At 52.0% G+C, this 17,191-nt stretch overlaps 1 protein-coding gene and 1 non-coding gene across 3 annotated transcripts; both read left to right on the top strand.

Annotated features, from left to right (window-relative positions):
- Nucleotides 1,284–15,631, top strand: HNRNPL (heterogeneous nuclear ribonucleoprotein L). 2 transcript variants are annotated; one of them, XM_018062365.1, is made up of 13 exons: nucleotides 1,284–1,356; nucleotides 5,857–5,975; nucleotides 6,382–6,619; nucleotides 6,752–6,837; nucleotides 7,864–7,960; nucleotides 8,047–8,119; nucleotides 11,442–11,513; nucleotides 11,625–11,905; nucleotides 13,130–13,251; nucleotides 13,518–13,719; nucleotides 14,421–14,478; nucleotides 14,580–14,675; nucleotides 15,248–15,631. In XM_018062365.1, exons 3-13 carry the CDS (start codon nucleotides 6,395–6,397, stop codon nucleotides 15,304–15,306), a joined length of 1,371 nt encoding a protein of 456 aa, XP_017917854.1. In that variant the 5' UTR covers nucleotides 1,284–1,356; nucleotides 5,857–5,975; nucleotides 6,382–6,394; the 3' UTR covers nucleotides 15,307–15,631. The 2 variants fall into 2 exon arrangements, with proteins under 2 accessions (XP_017917854.1, XP_017917853.1); XM_018062364.1 differs by lacking the exon at nucleotides 1,284–1,356 and adding an exon at nucleotides 3,608–3,911.
- On the top strand, nucleotides 12,753–12,824 carry TRNAW-CCA. Its single transcript has one exon. It is a non-coding gene; the product is annotated as a tRNA-Trp (tRNA).

The following is a 17,191-nucleotide window of genomic DNA, read 5'->3' as shown; positions in this document are numbered from 1 at the left end:
CTGTCTTCATAGCAGTTATCATCATCTGATCCATGTTTTACTTGAAGATTGTGCATCTTTTACACTAGATTGTAAACTCCAGGAAGAAGGGAGTTTTTCCCTATCTTGTTCATCATTTTATCCCAGATGCCCCAAATAGGGTGAGCTCAATAAACATCTGTTATATGAATGAATAGTCCTTGGAGGAATTAAAACATACCTACTTCTGGCTCCCAAAGAGCCCAGATGCCAGTAAGGTGACAAAAATTAAATAATTAGATATTTTCACATGTCAATAAGAGCCAAGATGGGAAATCATGATTATGTATAGGGGCTAACTAGGCAGGGTGCTCAGCAAGTGACACTTGAGCCAAGGCCTGTCAAATGAGGAGCAAAGATTTGGGAGAAAAGTGTTCTCTAGACAGACTAGTAGCCAGTGCAGCGTCAGGAATGAGCTTTGGGTATTTGATGAACAGAAGGAAAACCAGTGTTAATGCCATGTGGAGGACAAGGGGAAAGGGTTAGGCGTGGATTTAGATGGGCCCACAAAGGTTAGATTATGCCCTGGGGGTGCTAAGGAGGGGAAGATTTGTTTTTTCAGAGGCTAGTTAATCTTCAGCTGGTCTTTCCCTTCTCCCGGCCTCAGTCTCTGAACTGGAGGTAGATCTGAGGTCCCGTTTGGACATTCTCAGCACCTCTCAAGACCAGCCAACGATGCAGGTTGAGTGCACCTGCACCCAGACTCAACAGAGGCCCCAGAATGCGAAATCACTTTTCCAACGTCACAGAGCTAGTAGGTTCACCGCCCACATCTGAAGGCTGACAGTCTGACCCCGGGACCCACGCTCTTAATCTCCAGGGTATACTGCAGCCCCACCCCACCCCCACTTCATAACCATAACAGGCACTGCAGTGGTTATGCGTCTTTGCGGCAAATTCTTCTATATCTGCCACTTACAAGCGGTGGGATCCTGGGTTAGTTGCTAGCGTCCCCTGAGCTCATTTCCCCGTCTGTATAATGAGCACTCCAACATTCACCTCAACCAACACAACACTTGGCTGACCAGGAGCAAAGAGGCATTGATTCCGAAACAACTGTGCCACTTTCTGTGAGGGATGTGGGGCGGGTGTTGAGAGGTTGGGGTTGTTTGGGGAAAAGGGACGAGGAGTCTTCCCATCCTCTCTTTGCGTTGTTTCCTCCATTCAGTTGCAGGGCAACTCTCGGTCTCCCCCCGCAACAACCCCCCCACGTTTTTTTTTCCCCCGGCTGGAAAAAGGTCGTGGTCCCTTTAAGGCCCGCCCCTCCCTCCCCCAAAACTTCCCAGTGTCTGCTCTCTTTTCGATCTCGGACGGCCGGCCAGGCTCGCCGCCGAACTGGTAGGGGCTGGGGGCTAGGGGTCAGGGAGGGGTGCGGGGGCATCCCACGGAGGCGCCGCCCCGGGCCCGCGGCCAGGGTCCGCGTGCAACGGGTGGGGGAGGGGCGGAGGTTGGGAGCTCGGGGGTGCAGATAACGCGGCCGTTCGGTCGCCCGCCGTGGACGCGCTCGAGGGGGCGAGCGGCCTGGAACGTGTCGCGAGGGGGACGGTTCCGCCGCATCCCGTCGGCGCGCGCCGGCGCGAGGGGCGTCCGGGCCAGGCGCGGGGGCGGGGAGGGGAGGGGCCCCTTCTCTCCCCCTCCCCCCACCGCATTCCTCTGACGTCGGACCTCGGCGACCCCGCCCTTCAGTCCGACCCGCCCCGCCTTAATTCCGTCGCACGGATCACGTGTTGGAGGCGCTGCGCCGTCCCCCGTCTCCTTTTGGCCGGCCCGTTTGGATCTTTCCGGGGTGACTGAGAGCTGATTTAGATCCAGATCAGCCTACCCCAACTTTCATCTCCCCAAACTCACAGAGCTACCAAGCCGATCTCACTCTCTTAGTGCCACTGATCCCATTTCAAACTTAGTTTCCAAGAGGACACCCTATTTCAGGAAGCCCCTTTCCCCCGAGTGGAAAGGTTCCGTAGCATCTTTAGCCTCTTCCATTCTCCTTCCCTTACCCCCACCCCGGCTCCACCCCCGGACCCCCCACCCCCCCACCCCTCCCGCCCCCCAGCCGACAGCAGACAGCCCCGTAAGGTTATAGAGTTCTTTGGGCCAGATCCTAGGGTCAACCCCGGACCCCGCCCCCCGCGCTCCAGGCGTTGGCCGTCGTTGGACCCTAGAGACTGGGTGGGTGTTCCCTGCGTGGGTAGCCCTACCCGTCCCAGAGGAAATGAGGCCCGTCGAACACTTAGAACACCATAACTGCTCGCCTTTGCCGAGTAGCTAGCTAGCACTGTGCAGGGTGCTGTGCCTGGCGCTTGGTGGCGGGCGAGGTCGGGGGCAGCTTCTCTAAGACCAACACACAGATCACACAAGCACTTTCATGCTACGAAAAAGGGCATTCACCAAACTGACAACCCAGAATAGTAAGGACTGTTGAGTGAAAACCGTTGGCCTGAGCGATCAGGGGTTATCATGAGGGAAACCGAGGGTCTGGGATGGTAGGGCCAAGAATGCTTTTCAGAGTGAACAGAGCACGAACAAGAAAAATTTTAGAATTTTAATCCCTAATTCTGGCAGGAGGGATAGTGGATGAAAGTGTTCTAGTTCGAAGAGCCTGCTCGGGCATAGATCGAGAGGTGCGAGAAAGATTCTTCCCTTTCTGCAAACTAAAAGGAGTTATTTGTGGTTGAATTTAGAGGTGACGTGGTGAAAGGACGCGGGCGAATTGGACAGAGTCGTAAGATAGACGGCAGCAGCAAATGGTTTTAGTGAGGGAAAGGGTCAAACTGAGTTTAAAAATGTTTTTCCCTCTAAAATTGTTAAGGTTAGCAATGGAGAGGAATAGGAGATAGGGATCGGTACAGAGCTGCACTGGCAATTGCCCTTCTAAGAGTCTACCCTGCCGATGCTGCTCACAGGAGTCAACACACACTCTTGGTGCTCCAGGCCTTCCCTCCTCTGGAGGGTCGCCCCGCCTCTGGAGGCGACCGAACGTGATTCGCGCATGCGTCCTCGGCCCCGATCCTTTCGTAGACTGCGCCAAAGTGGATTCCCCTTTTTCACCCAATCAGGGGTCACCAGTGGGCCTAACATCTAGTAAGAGGACTCTTTCCACTCTCAATTGACTAATCGGGCGTCTAGCAGGAGATCGGCGTCTGTAGTAGCCATTGGAGAGAGGCAAAGGGAGGGGCCGTCTTGTCTCCTTGTGGAGAGGCACGGGGAGGTAGTAACCGTGCCTGAAAGTCTAAGGGGGCTTTTGGCTAGATGGATTACCGAGAAAAACCAATGAAAGTGGGAAGGAGGCGGGGCTTTTGACAGTGAGGGTGTGCAGCTCCTATCAGGTACTCCTAAGGAAGCCATGCCGTGCCAGAAATCCAACCAATCAAGTTAGAGTTTATTTTAAGGCGGCGGGGCCAGAGAAATGACTGGCAGAGAGCTCTCGCCTATAAGGAGTGTCCCAGACAAACGAGGGCGGGCACTCCTGCAGAAGGGCGTGCGCTTTATCCAGTAGGCGCGCAAGGCGTATGGAGGCTTCCCCTCCCCCCGCGGCGGGACCAGTGGCTCCCCCTATCGGGTGGGGGCGGCGGGTGACGGGCGTGTCCCTCCCCCAATGAGAGGCGGGGGGAGGCGGGTTCTGCGCCGCCATGTCGCGGAGGCTGCTGCCCCGGGCGGAGAAGCGGCGTCGGCGGCTGGAGCAGAGGCAGCAGCCGGACGAGCAGCGGAGGCGGTCCGGAGCGATGGTGAAGATGGCGGCGGCGGGCGGCGGAGGCGGCGGTGGCCGTTACTATGGCGGCGGCAGTGAGGGCGGCCGGGCCCCCAAACGGCTCAAGACTGACAACGCCGGCGACCAGCATGGAGGCGGCGGCGGCGGCGGCGGAGGAGCCGGGGCGGCGGGCGGTGGCGGCGGGGTGAGGCCAGGGTCCTGGACGCCGGAGATCGCCGGGCAGGGAGGGAAATTTTCTCACTTTGAGGGCATTTATTTGTTGGGGGGCTGTGCGCACGCGCCCAGGCTATCGCCCTGTAGAAGGGGTGGGGGAGGGGCGGGCGTTGGGCAAACGGCGGGGTTTGCGCGAGGACAAGCGCTTGCGCGTGCGCGCTCTACAGAGCGGGGTGTAGGGGGGCGGAGGAAGCTGCTCGCGCTGCAGGTGGTGCAGTGCGCAGGCGTCGCGGGCTGGCATGTGGAGGCCGGGCACGCGGCCGGGCCGTTTTTTTTTTCTTTATCATTCTCTTCTCTGGCCCTATGCGCAGGCGCACTTCTCCTGTCCGGGCCTCGTGGGCGGTTGTGCGGGGGATGGGGGGGGTGGGGGTGGGGGGGACTGCTTGAGCGGGAACTAGTGGGTGGTGGCCTTTTCCGCGCCTGAGTTGGGTATTATGCCTGAACGCTGTTTAGGTTTTGTAGCGTCATGTTTTGTCTCAATACAGAAATTTATTTACTTGAGGGTATTTACCCAGATCAAAGTATGCCTCGTTTTGTCGACATTGAAAACCGGAAGAAGAAAGTTGTGAAAGGTCTTTTTTAGATATTTGGAAGTTGAACCATGCTTTGGAGTCATCACAAGTTTGCTTACAGTTTCTGGGGTTAAATGGGTGCGGTAGGTTTGGTGAACGAAAATGTTCCCTGAGGGGTGGGCGCTTTGGAAGGGATTCAGCCTCTTCAGTGTCCTACGTCGAAAAGACAACCAATTGTTACTTCTGGCTTGGAGCCCATTTTTTCTTCCCTGGAAGTCCATGAAATCCTGTCCGGTTCAGCCATTTGCAGGGTTTTCCAGGGTTTAGTGGCGCTCTGTAGCTGTGATTTACAGGCATTTAAACCGTGCGAGAAGCTTCATTGCATGCATAATAAAGGTATTTTAATACCTAACACTCTTCTGTGAGATGAAGAATGTTATTACTATTACACATTTGATCTTGTAGCTAAACTAGGGAGCAGCTGGGGTTAGAACTGATGAGGGCTGTGGAACTCCAAATCGCTGAGCTGGTAACCTCAGGCGGGTGTGGTGCCTGTGGTTTGTGTGGTTCATTCCTGAAATAGAATCCAATTCTGCCCCCATTACATGGGCTTCTGCCTAGTGGTTCTCAGACGGGAGGCTGGGCCCAGAGCCCAGGAGAGGTGGAGAAGCTTAACTTTCCTCTTGATTCTCAGAGACTTTTGTCAGTGGGTGGAGAAATACTTCCCCTGGGAAGGGAAGTGTCCTGGTTTTTAGTGATATGTGGGTTTTTTTTTTTTTTAAGACTTTCTTCACCCTCTTTTTCTTTAGTTTGGTCTAGGTAGTAGTTTTCAATACAGATTTTGGTGGGAGAGTAAAGACTAGAGGCAGTCAGGACTGGCCAGGATGCCACAGCATCTGAGGCACCTGCTGGACCTGGGGATGACTGGTGGGGAACAGCAGTGTTAGGCTGTGTGGTGATGGCATGTTCCTCCAATAGAGGATGGGCAAAGAAGCTGGGGTGAATGGAAAGGGAATGTCCTGGTTCAGGCTGCAGCAGAAAATTGAGTCCCCTTTCCAAGCCACTCTTCCCACATTTCTTTGGTCAGTTGGAAGAGACTGGTTCTGGGAAGAATGAATTAGTAAGATCGGGCTTGAGATTTGCTTCATCTTCCATTTTGTCTTCTTCAGAAGTTACAGTGAGAGCCATTAGTCAAGTGCCCATCCACTTAGGCCTTCTGCTCTGCTGACCCAGAATCCTTTTGGGATGATTGGTTGAATTGCTGTTCCTTATTGTCTGCCATGTATGTCCTTCCTGGGTGACACGCAAATGTTTTATCCATCTGAGTCCCCAACAGTGCAGAAGGCAGTAGGCCACCATCTTGTACAGCAGAAAGTAAAGTCTTGGTTTTGCTTCCTTTCTCAGGAGAACTACGATGACCCGCATAAAACCCCTGCCTCCCCAGTTGTTCACATCAGGGGCCTGATTGACGGTGTGGTGGAAGCTGACCTTGTGGAGGCCTTGCAGGAGTTTGGACCCATCAGGTACGCAGTCAGAGCCCAGGGGTTGGGCTTGAGTATTCCAATGAGTTAACTCCTTGGTGTCCTATGTGTCACCGGGTTTCTGGTTGCAAGTAACCTGACTATTTCAATTTCAGTCCAGGTTCCTTTAGCTAGGTTCTGAGGCTTCACTACTCCTGGGGTTAGCCGTTGTACTTTGGATAAGTTACAGCAAGTTCTGTGCCAAAGACTGTAATGCCAAAGCTGCAGACACCTTTTGCTTGTCATGCCGTTTACGGCGAGGGGTGTAAGGTACGGGTCAGGATGCCATGACGGTGCAGAGCACTCGAGAGGCCAGGGGGCAATCAGCTCAGAGAAGGTTGAGGCTGTCCTCTGACTCTCATCGTCTCCATCCCCCTATGACGATTGCAACCTGTGTTCTCTCTGCCAGCTATGTGGTGGTGATGCCTAAAAAGAGACAAGCATTGGTGGAGTTTGAAGATGTGTTGGGGGCTTGCAACGCCGTGAACTACGCAGCCGACAACCAGATCTACATTGCGGGCCACCCAGCTTTTGTCAATTACTCTACCAGCCAGAAAATCTCCCGTCCCGGGGACTCAGATGACTCCCGGAGCGTCAACAGTGTGCTTCTCTTTACCATCCTAAACCCCATCTATTCCATTACCACGGTGCGTGCCAGCGGGTATTTGGTGATCATCTTCTGTAGAGTCTCTCTCCTGCCATTTCTCCCTGTTCCCTCTCCCCTGAGTCAGACTAATTGGCTGGTGCCTTTTCATCTTGCCCATCTTTGCTTTTTACAGGATGTTCTTTATACTATCTGTAATCCTTGTGGTCCTGTCCAGAGAATTGTGATTTTCCGGAAGAATGGCGTCCAGGCCATGGTGGAATATCCTTTGCTGGGAAATGGGTGTTCCTTGAGATGGGAGCCCACAGCAGTCCGTATTTTCAAGCAGCATGTGTCTCCTGAAAACCTGCCTTGTGCCAGATGCCTTCATAGAGCCCATGGTCTCCTGGAAGGGTTAGTTAATAAACAATCACATGTAAACAGATGACCCTTGAACAGCACAGGCTTGAACTCTGTGGATCCTCTTAAGGTGCATTTCACTTACTAAGTGCGTACTTCAGTAGGAGGTTATCTGTAGTTGGTTAAATATGTTGGTTTTCAACTGCACAGAGATCGGTATCTGTAAAACACACCCATGTTTAAGGGTTAATTGTGTAGTGTGAAAGTGCAGTGCAGAGTTTAAAGCGTGAAGGGAAGGAAGAGCATGCTATGAGCTATAAGGGGAAGGAATTTACAGAGGTTCTGGGAAGGTCTCTGAGGAAGTGACCTCCTGTTTTCATGTGGAGATGGAAACTGATAGATGCGCCACTGAGGACACCAGCTCTGCAGAGGTCTGCAAGTGGGCAGGTGCTTAGTGTTGGAGAAAGCAAACAACCTGACAACTGAGGAGTAGCCAACAGCGGGTTCCCTAAGACATCGGAAGAAGTTAGGGTGGCCCAGGCAGTGGGGTGAAGCTTGGATCAGGGTGCACAGGGAGCTCACTGATGGGTTTTTCAGGACAGGAACATAATCTCGTTGACATTTCAGATGTTCAGGCTTAGTCAAGACATGTAGCATGAGGGGAGGATTGGGCTAAAGAAGGTGGTTTGACCTTTGATGGTGACAGAGAAGGCTAATGCTAATATCTGGGTTGCAGGGGGAGTACAAGTCATAGAACTCTAGCTGGTGTCTGTGTTTCAGCGCAGCACTCTACCGTAGTCTCCATAGGAGTGGCTATGGGCAGTGAGCTCACCTCAGAGCCCAGTTGGAGCTGTCTTTGGGTGCTGCCCTGCCGTCATTCTTCTTTGGCCCAACTTGAGCTCTTTACGAAAAGCTCTTGGGATGGGACTTTGCCTTAACTTGATTCACGTTTGACTCTGTACAGAGTGCCCAGCGAGCTAAGGCCTCACTCAACGGGGCTGACATCTACTCAGGCTGTTGCACTCTGAAGATAGAATATGCAAAGGTAGGTCTGGGAAATGGCTGCCCCTTGTCCGCTTCTCAGGTGAGCCTAGGGCCTGGCTGATCTCAAGCTTTGTTTTGTCCCTGCAGCCTACACGCTTAAACGTGTTCAAGAATGATCAGGATACTTGGGACTACACAAACCCCAATCTCAGTGGACAAGGTAATCCTGATGGCCGCTTTTTTCTAAACACACCCGCCGTGCCTTCACTTGACTAGCTCACTTCATAGACCTGGGCTCAGGGTTATGTAATGCCATTGGGCTCCCTGTGGACATGGGAGGGCCTTAAGGATCAGCTCTTGGAGAATGCACTCCTGTGGAAGAGGGTAAAGAAGGGGCCTCTAGGTCCTAGCTGCTGCTTGCGGCCCTTTGACGCAGCTGAGGATGCAGGGTCAAGGCAGAGGCCTGGGTGGGGTGGGGAACAGCAGAGGCCCTGGCAATGGCTTGCAAACCAGTGGCGGCTCCCAGGCAGGTTCCACTGCTCACCTTCTTGGAGCCTGCTTAGGGTCACTGACTCCATTCTCACTGGGCTAGGAGTGGCCCTCTTGCTGTCCACTATTGACAGGGTCTGCTTGTGGGGAGCGAGACGGGGGAGGCGATGAGGGCTCCCAGGCCTTTGCAGCAGAGCCTTTGAGCAAATTGACCTTGTGGAGTTCAGACGCCCCGGATTGGAGTGGGGCAGACACGCCTTGCCTCACTTGTAAGGGGACGCAACATCTCTGCAGGGGCCCCAAGTGGACAACCCTCTTCCTAGAATCTCTCAAGAATGGTTTGCCTTGGATAGGAGGGAGAGGTGGAGCATTGCCTTTGAAAAACAGCAGCACCCCCTCAGCCAAACCACCCGTCTGTTTCTGTTTTGGTCTGATTGGACTAGGCCATGGGCTGAGGGAGGTGGCTGGTCGCTGACATCTCACTGGCCCTGGGAAGCCAGAGGCGCCTGTTCCTAGGCAGGCCTGTCCTGCTTGCCCTTGCTGCTGGGAAGCCGTGGGCCGGGTGGGCTAGACTCTTCCCCAGGACCCTCACAATGGGCGCTGTGGGGCAGGCTGCCCCCTCCAGAGATCAGAGGCAAATTGGTGACCAAGTGAATGTACCAGAGCGGGCAATGGCATTACATGACTGCTAACAGGAACACGGCAACCAACCATTTCTTCTCCAAGGAACATAAGTAGAAGATGTGCAGACCGGCAGGGGCTAGTGGCAGGGGCTGGCTGGGCATTGGTTTTGATGCCTCTCAGCTTTGGCCGCCCCCAGGCCCGGGGTCAAAAAAAAAACGAGAGCTGATGAGGTGACCTGGAGTGAGGGCGGTGCTTCGCCACCCCCTCGGGAACCAGACTTCAGCGGCTCTGCCTCTGCACATTGCTCACCAACACACAGGGTAGAAACCACTAGCTCTTCCTGGAGAGAACAGAACACGCAGCCTCCACCACGTCCCCAGAAACAGCCGCAGACTTGAGCTCACTACATCAAGAACACCACCACACCGCGCTCCAAGGAACAGCTACAAGCACAGAGACAGAGGCAGACAGAGACAAAGAAAGAGACGCACCATGGCAGCAGACACTGGTTTTTTACTAAACATTAAAAAAAAGTCAAAATCCAAGCAAACTTGAACCCGAAAATGTACACAGAAGTAGGAAACACAGAGAACAGAGCTCTCCCAGCCAGCCAGCGGCGCTCTTTTCGGAGAACGATTCATAGACTGAAGTAGATTCCATGGGCCTCCAAGACAATAGGATCCTCTCCATTCCTCGCCATGTGGGTTTGTTTTTTTGTTTGTTTGTTTTTTAAGTCCTTTGGTTTGGGGAGGGCCTTCTTTTTTTTTCTTTTGTGTTTTGATATTTTTTTTTTCTGCAGTCATCGGCTGCCAACATAATCTGCACCAGCTGGAGATCAGAAACCAAAAAAAAAAAAAAAACCACAACAACAGCAAAAAAAAAAATCAAAAAGTCAAAACAGACCTAAAACCAAACAGCTCAGAGGTACACAGTTACCTGCTGGCGGGTAACCAGGCGCGCTCCCAAGGCCAAAAGTGCGGGCGTAGTGGGGCCACTGGCACACCTTACAACCAGGAGACACGCACACGGAGCTACACAGCCAGCAGCACCGCACTGCAGCACACTGTGAGGAGTGACAACACGGAGGGACACTACCCACTGCATACACCTTTATTTTCCACTTTTCTGGTATCTTCTGAGGACAGAACATCTGTGAGCCATTTTTGACTTAATCGAGACATTGACTTTTAAAACAATTCTTAAAAAAAAAAAAAATTGTAGCGGATGTGTACCGTAACTTGTATTTATGACTGTAAAACCATGTGATGCAGGGTCGCAGTGTATGTTTGGTGGGACGCCATCTTTCAGAACTGTGCTAACTCACTGTTGAAGCGTCCAATGGTAAGAGAAAATACAGATTTGTTTTTTGTGACAAATGGATATTGTACTCTGTACTTCTGCTGTAAGTAGCCCTTTCCCATCTTTGTAATGACTGTTGGAAAACAAAACCCAGGCCGGGTGGCAGGAAAGGGCAGTGGCCCCAAGCCCTGGGTTTTTGGAGTCAGCCAGGCCTGGGTTCAAATCCCGGCTCAGTCACTAACTTGCTTTGTGACCTTGGGCCACAGTGTCTTAACTGCTCAGTTAAAAACTAAGTGCTCATTATCCTTATCTGTGAAATGGGGCAAAAACATTAGTACCTACCTCATAGGGTTGTTGTGAGGAATTTAAGAAACAATGTCGTCTGTCTGTAAAGCGCTTAGCACCGTGTCTGCCATTTGAAGTGCTAAGTTAAGGTAGCGATTATGAACTGTAGCTGGGGGTGGGGCAGGGTGGATCTGCGCCATTGTCTTGAGACTGTTGATGCCTGTACATGATGCTCATTTGAATTGGTTCTGATGATGCCCTGTTTTGTCCTTTCCTACAGTCCCTCTCCTTGGGGTGAACATGACGAGGGGGGAGGGTGGCTGGGACCAGATTTGAGAAAATCATCTCTAGAGAGCGGCCCTAGCGCTTGTAGAACCTTGGGGCTTCAAGGGCCCGATTTTACCTTTCTGCTCCTCCCTGAGTTACTTTATGGCTCTTAACTCCTTTGCCATTTTGGGGAGTTATTTTAGAAAGCTGTTCCTGGCCCCCAGTCAACTTCCGTAGTGGCTGCAAGTTCCCCAGAGCGCCCAAGAGCTGACCTCCTGTCAGAGCTCTGGGAAGTGAGAAGTCCAGAATCTGGCTTCATCCTTCACTGAGAAAGGAAAGCAACCTGCTTGCAGTGGGCAGGGGTGGGGGAGGGACAGTGGGCTCCAGCCTTGAGACCCGGGCTTCATGCCCACCCTGGATCTGGCCCTGGGAAGGACGTCCCAGTAACCCTTTTGAGGAAGGGAAGGCTGGTGCCCAGGCCCTCAGGAGCCAAGGGACATTGAGACTATGCCCTGCAGTCAGGAGGGAGGGAGATGCCCATTTCAGAGTCAGCCTCTGATTGTTCTCTCTGTCTACAGGTGACCCTGGCAGCAACCCTAACAAACGCCAGAGGCAGCCCCCTCTACTGGGAGATCACCCCGCAGAATATGGTGAGGGCAGGGGGTTCCCCTCCGTGGACTCCCGTGGCTCATGTGCCCCTGCCCGCCGCCCGACACGCAAATTCTCACCCGTCCTCCCTCTCTTTCCTTCCCACCCCCCAGGAGGGCCCCACGGTGGGTACCACAGCCATTACCATGATGAGGGCTACGGGCCCCCCCCACCTCACTACGAAGGGAGAAGGATGGGCCCACCAGTGGGGGGTCACCGCCGGGGCCCAAGTCGCTACGGCCCCCAGTATGGGCACCCCCCACCCCCTCCCCCACCACCCGAGTATGGCCCCCACGCCGACAGCCCTGTGCTCATGGTCTATGGCTTGGATCAATCTAAGATGAACTGTGACCGTGTCTTCAATGTCTTCTGCTTGTATGGCAATGTGGAGAAGGTGAGCTTCTGCTAGGACCGCTGCTTTCCTAATAGACCTGACAGGCCCAAGGGAGGCTCTGATCCTCTGACCCCTCAGTGAGCAAAGAGTGGGCAGGAGCCTCTTTAGAAGCAAGCAGGTCCAGGGAGGGTAATAGGATTTTCTCTGGAACACTTCAGGTGGTAACAGCAACACGGAGCCCTCTGCCTTACCAGGGGTAACAGGTGACTGGGGCTGCCTGGTGACTGCCGACCTCAGACTAGGTTGTTTCTGCTGTCAAACCCATCTGGGTCCTGAAAGCCTTTTGCTTTGCAGCCCCTGACCTAGCCTGTTGTTAATATCAGCAGCTGCTGCTGCTGCTACTGCTGCCAAGTTGCTTCAGTCGTGTCTGACTCTGTGCGACCCCATAGACGGCAGCCCATCAGGCTCCACTGTCCCTGGGATTCTCCAGGCAAGAACACTGGAGTGGGTTGCCATTTCCTTCTCCAGTGCTAGCACATGTCAAATATTCTTGCTGTATCAGGATGCTGTTAAAGGTGCTGTGAGTTGCTTAAATTCATTATAAGAATCCTTAATGAGACAAGCAGGGGAATTGAAAGCATCGGGGGTAGCAGATAACTTGTCCAGGTTCACATGCCTTTATGTGGAAGCAGGACTTCTAGCTGATACTACTGTTTTCAGTGTTTGTATAACAACCACAACCCAGTATTTGTACATATTCTGTGTTGATGGGAGTAGGTGCTTTTTACCCCCTGTGGCCGCTTTTCTGTTGTGCTTCATTAAATGACCCATTCATGGGTTGGGTCTTGCCATTAGGGAAATAGTGCCGAGTGAGTCTCTGCTGCCCAACTTGGGCTCAGCACTTGCTTCCCTGGTGGCTCAGAGGTTAAAGCGTCTGCCTCCAATGCAGGAGACCCGGGTTCGATCCCTGGGTTGGGAAGATCCCCTGGAGAAGGAAATGGCAACCCACGCCAGTATTCTTGCCTGGAGAATCCCATGGACTGAGGAGCCTGGTGGGCTGCAGTCCATGGGGTCACAAAGAGTCGGACACGACTGAGTGACTTGACTTGACTTGACTTGACTTGCTGTGGACCAGGCCAGTGTCTCTGTCCACCTGTCTTAACAAGTGAGGTAGAAGCCTAGATCCAGAGCAGGAGTTGACTTGCTTTTAACTAACTAGGAAGGGTCAGGAGAGGGGTCTCTGGTACCTGGCCAGTAGTGCTGACTCTGACTGCTCTTCTCAAGGTGAAATTCATGAAAAGCAAGCCGGGGGCTGCCATGGTGGAGATGGCGGATGGCTATGCTGTGGACCGGGCCATCACTCACCTCAACAACAACTTCATGTTTGGGCAGAAGCTGAATGTCTGGTAGATACCCAGTCTCTGGGCTTGGGAGGTGTGGAGAGGGACTGAGAGGGGAAGGGCAATGGAGCCCACTCTGGACAGGGGTCAGAGGCGCACAGAGCAGCCAGGTGCTTAGCCAGGCTGGCATTGGGTGTGCTGGAAGTGTCTGTTAGCCTCTCTTCGCTGTGGAGCAGGGCCCTGCGAGGCACACAGTGCTGTCAGATGGGAAAGCCACAGTAGCAGGTGGGGGACAGCTTGAGGTCTGACGGGGCTCCGCTTCTGTCTGTCAGTGTCTCCAAGCAACCAGCTATCATGCCCGGTCAGTCATATGGGCTAGAAGACGGGTCCTGCAGTTACAAAGACTTCAGTGAATCAAGGAACAACCGGTTCTCCACTCCAGAGCAGGCAGCCAAGAACCGCATCCAGCACCCTAGCAACGTGCTGCACTTCTTCAATGCCCCTCTGGAGGTGACTGAAGAGAACTTCTTTGAGGTGGGTGCTGCAGAGTTGATCCCTCAGCACAGCCATCTGAGGAGGCCATCCGTTTTCTTTTTTAATTTTTTAACAAATCTCTATTGAGCTCGCACTCTTTGGGGCTCTGGGTAGGGTGCTGGGCACGTGTCAGGGACCAAGAAAGGCTCAGAACGGCACCTAGCAGCAGTGGAGTCTGCTGTGCTCTCTGCATCTTCGGCAAGGTAGAGGGGCTGCTCATCTGCTTCGAGGGATTCTTCCTTGTCTAGATGGTAGGTTGGTGATTGGAGCCCAGTCTTAAAACATCCTCGCTGTCAGGCCCTCTGGGGTCTAGATGACATGAGAAGGGAGGGTCTCATTACAGTGCCCTCGGGAACCAGGTAGTTTCAGGGAAGGGTGGGAGTCTGACTGCTGATTTGGACTTTGGGCCTTACTCTGGTCTGAGGTGTTGCTATTCAGTTCAGCAAACATTTACCTAGTACCTGCAACACACCCAAATTACAGCTGAAGATGGGAAATTTAAAAAGCAGTTTTCCAGTGTTTGACAACATAATAGAGTGTTAATACTTCAGTCTTTGGGGAGGGGAATCATAGGGATACCTTAGAGTGTGAGAAAAGCTTAGCAACTCCTTGTCCAGAAAAATGCAGGTATTTGGTTGTGGGCTTGCACTCCACCGTGTGGCACTTCCTGTGTTCCTGAGTCTGTTTTCTCTCTGTTGCAGATCTGCGATGAGTTGGGAGTGAAGCGGCCATCTTCTGTGAAAGTATTCTCAGGCAAAAGTGAGTGAAATGCCCCACCTACCTCCACCGTTCCCTGGTTGTACACAGGCAGCTCCCTGGCTCCTACTCAGATCAGCCTAAAACCTTCATTTTCCCATCAGGTGAACGCAGCTCCTCTGGACTGCTGGAGTGGGAATCCAAGAGTGATGCCCTGGAGACTCTGGGTTTCCTGAACCATTACCAGATGAAAAACCCAAGTAAGTATCTGTGTGTCCTGCAGTCATCCCCCTTGTGGCCTAGTGGGTTGGCTGGCTTCCGGCCAGAGCCGTCCTTCCTACCGTCAAGACAGGGCCCCAGAGATTTCCTCCTTGTCGCTGACACAGGCAGGTGGGACCTGGTCGCCAGGAGAGCAGCCTGCTGTTCCACATGGGAGGGCCAGCCTAGCCGCTTGCAGCCACCCACTCTGCCAGCTTGGGAGTTGCTTAGGCTTGTTCTCCAGGGAGCTGGCATTCTGTGTGCGTCAGAGGCTGGCTCACATAATACCCAGGAAAAGCGGGGGTGTACTAGCCAGCAGGTAAAATTCACCTACCCAGTTCCTGGTCAGGCCTATCCTCATGCACCAGCTAAAGAGCTGGGAATGGGCTCCTCCTTGCAGTTAAGGAACAGAAGGAGGAATGCCTTGTGGATTTGGCTTGTTTTTGAATCTCAGAACTGGCAAGGATGAGTTAGACCCCCGAATTGCAGAAAAAGATGTGGGCAAAACCAGGGAAACGTGGGGAGTGGGGAGGCTCCAGAAAGGGGCCCAGTCATGTGGCTCTCTCTCTTACAGATGGGCCATACCCGTACACTCTGAAGTTGTGTTTCTCCACCGCTCAGCACGCCTCCTAATTAGGTGCCTAAGAAGAGTCCCATCTGAGCAGGAAAACATTTCTTTCTTTTATGCTGTTTTGTTTCTTTTTTCTTTTCTGCAAATGTTCCTGTATTCCTTTTTTTAAATGCTAGTTTAGTAGAGGCTTTAACCATAATGGACTGGCTGAAAGTCTAAAGGGGGAGGGGAAGGGGAACTGATATCTCCCAAGATTAACCTTCACTTTTTAAAAATTATTGTACATGTGATTTTTTTTTTTTTTTCCTGTTCATACATTTGTGCTGCCCATGTACTCTTGGCACATTTCAATAAAATTGTTTGGAAAATAAAGGTCACTTTCTGGGATTCTGGGGTGTGTCTGCTTCCTCCCACTCAGTCTTCTGAAGGCAGGCAGGATGGCTAGGAACAGCTGCAGCCTCCAGAGGGACGGACCCAGCTCCGAGGAGCAGTGTGGGCCAGAGCTGTGGCTTGGGGATCATGCTGGGAATTCTGAGTCTTTTTTTTTGTCTACAAGGGAAGTTTTCCAATTTGTGTGTCTTGTAACAAAATGCATTGTACTGTACAGTGATCTCCTATCACATGCGGGGCAACCTTCTTATCTTTACTCCTAATGTGTGGATGTGTCATAGTTTACTTGGTCCTGAAGGTAATTTCCGATTATTTGGTTTTGCAAACAGTACTGTGATGTGTATCTTTACACAAACTTCTTAAGCAACTTCTCTGATACTGATCTAGAAGTAAATTCCTAGCAGTGGAATTGCTGGATTAAAGGGTATGTTCAATTACTGTTGATATTCCCTGATAGCAGTGAGTGGGAACAAAGTCCAGTGCCTCGTGTACGTGTATCCCCCACTTGGATGTGTATCACCACTTTGGGGATTTCCTGTAGAGTTTTTAAACAGTATCTACTGAAGTCAAGTGACATCAGATAAACTGCTTCATCAGGGTTGAAACTTGAGAACCTCTAAACAAAGAAACTACAGTCACTTGGCAGCCATAACTTACAAAATCTACTAGGTTTTAAGCTACTTGGGTAAAAAGTAAATTTACCTACCCTGACTCCGAGGGGCACTCAGCTTTCATCCCACGTTATATTTCCTAGGTAGCCTGTGCATAAGTTTACTCAAACTCACGTCCATTGAGTCAGTGATGCCATCCAATCATCTCGTCCTGTCAACCCCCTTCGGCCTTCAATTGTTTCACAACTGTCTTTATACCAACCTAACTAAGTGTACTACCTCTTTAAATTTCTCTCAAATCTTGGTACCTGCTTAGTAGTTCCAGATAACCAAACAGTTCTCTGTCTTCCAAAAGAGCTTTACCATCTGACACGTGAAGAAGGCAAAATGGGACTTAGCTAGCAAGTCAAGGGTGCAGCCAAAAGAGGAGAAAGACAGCAAAAGATTCATTCCAATCCCATGTGTCAGGGACACCTGTTCACCTCCTACAAGAGCATACTTAAGCACTTCAATAGCACTTAAAAAAAAAAAAAAGGCTTTAGAGTGCTGGCTCAGAAATAGTGGCCCAGGGGCTTGGTTGCTCCATAGCGTGTGGAATCTAACCTGACCACTGATCCAACCTGTCCCTTGCATAGCAGGGCGGATTCTTTACCACTGGACACCCAGGGAAGCCCCAGTTTGGCTTTGTTTTTTTAATACTCTAGGGTTAACTAGCTTTTTCCAAAGTCATTTTTACTTTTGAAAGAAGTTTCAACGTGTACTTACTGTACATATAAATCCCCTCTAGCACTCCTGAAGCTCAGAGATCTTGAACTAGTGACTTCTCCCCAGCCAGTTTTTTCTGCATACAAATGTAAAATAGACCCGGAGCAAGTGAGGAGGTAGATGTAACAGTAAGACCCCCGCCCCCAGCAGCCTACGAGGGGCCTTGGTTTAGGGAGATAGA

This window comes from Capra hircus, chromosome 18 (genome assembly GCF_001704415.2).
Source record: "Capra hircus breed San Clemente chromosome 18, ASM170441v1, whole genome shotgun sequence".
NCBI classification, from domain to species: domain Eukaryota; kingdom Metazoa; phylum Chordata; class Mammalia; order Artiodactyla; family Bovidae; genus Capra; species Capra hircus.
This window is presented reverse-complemented; position numbering and strand designations above follow the sequence as displayed.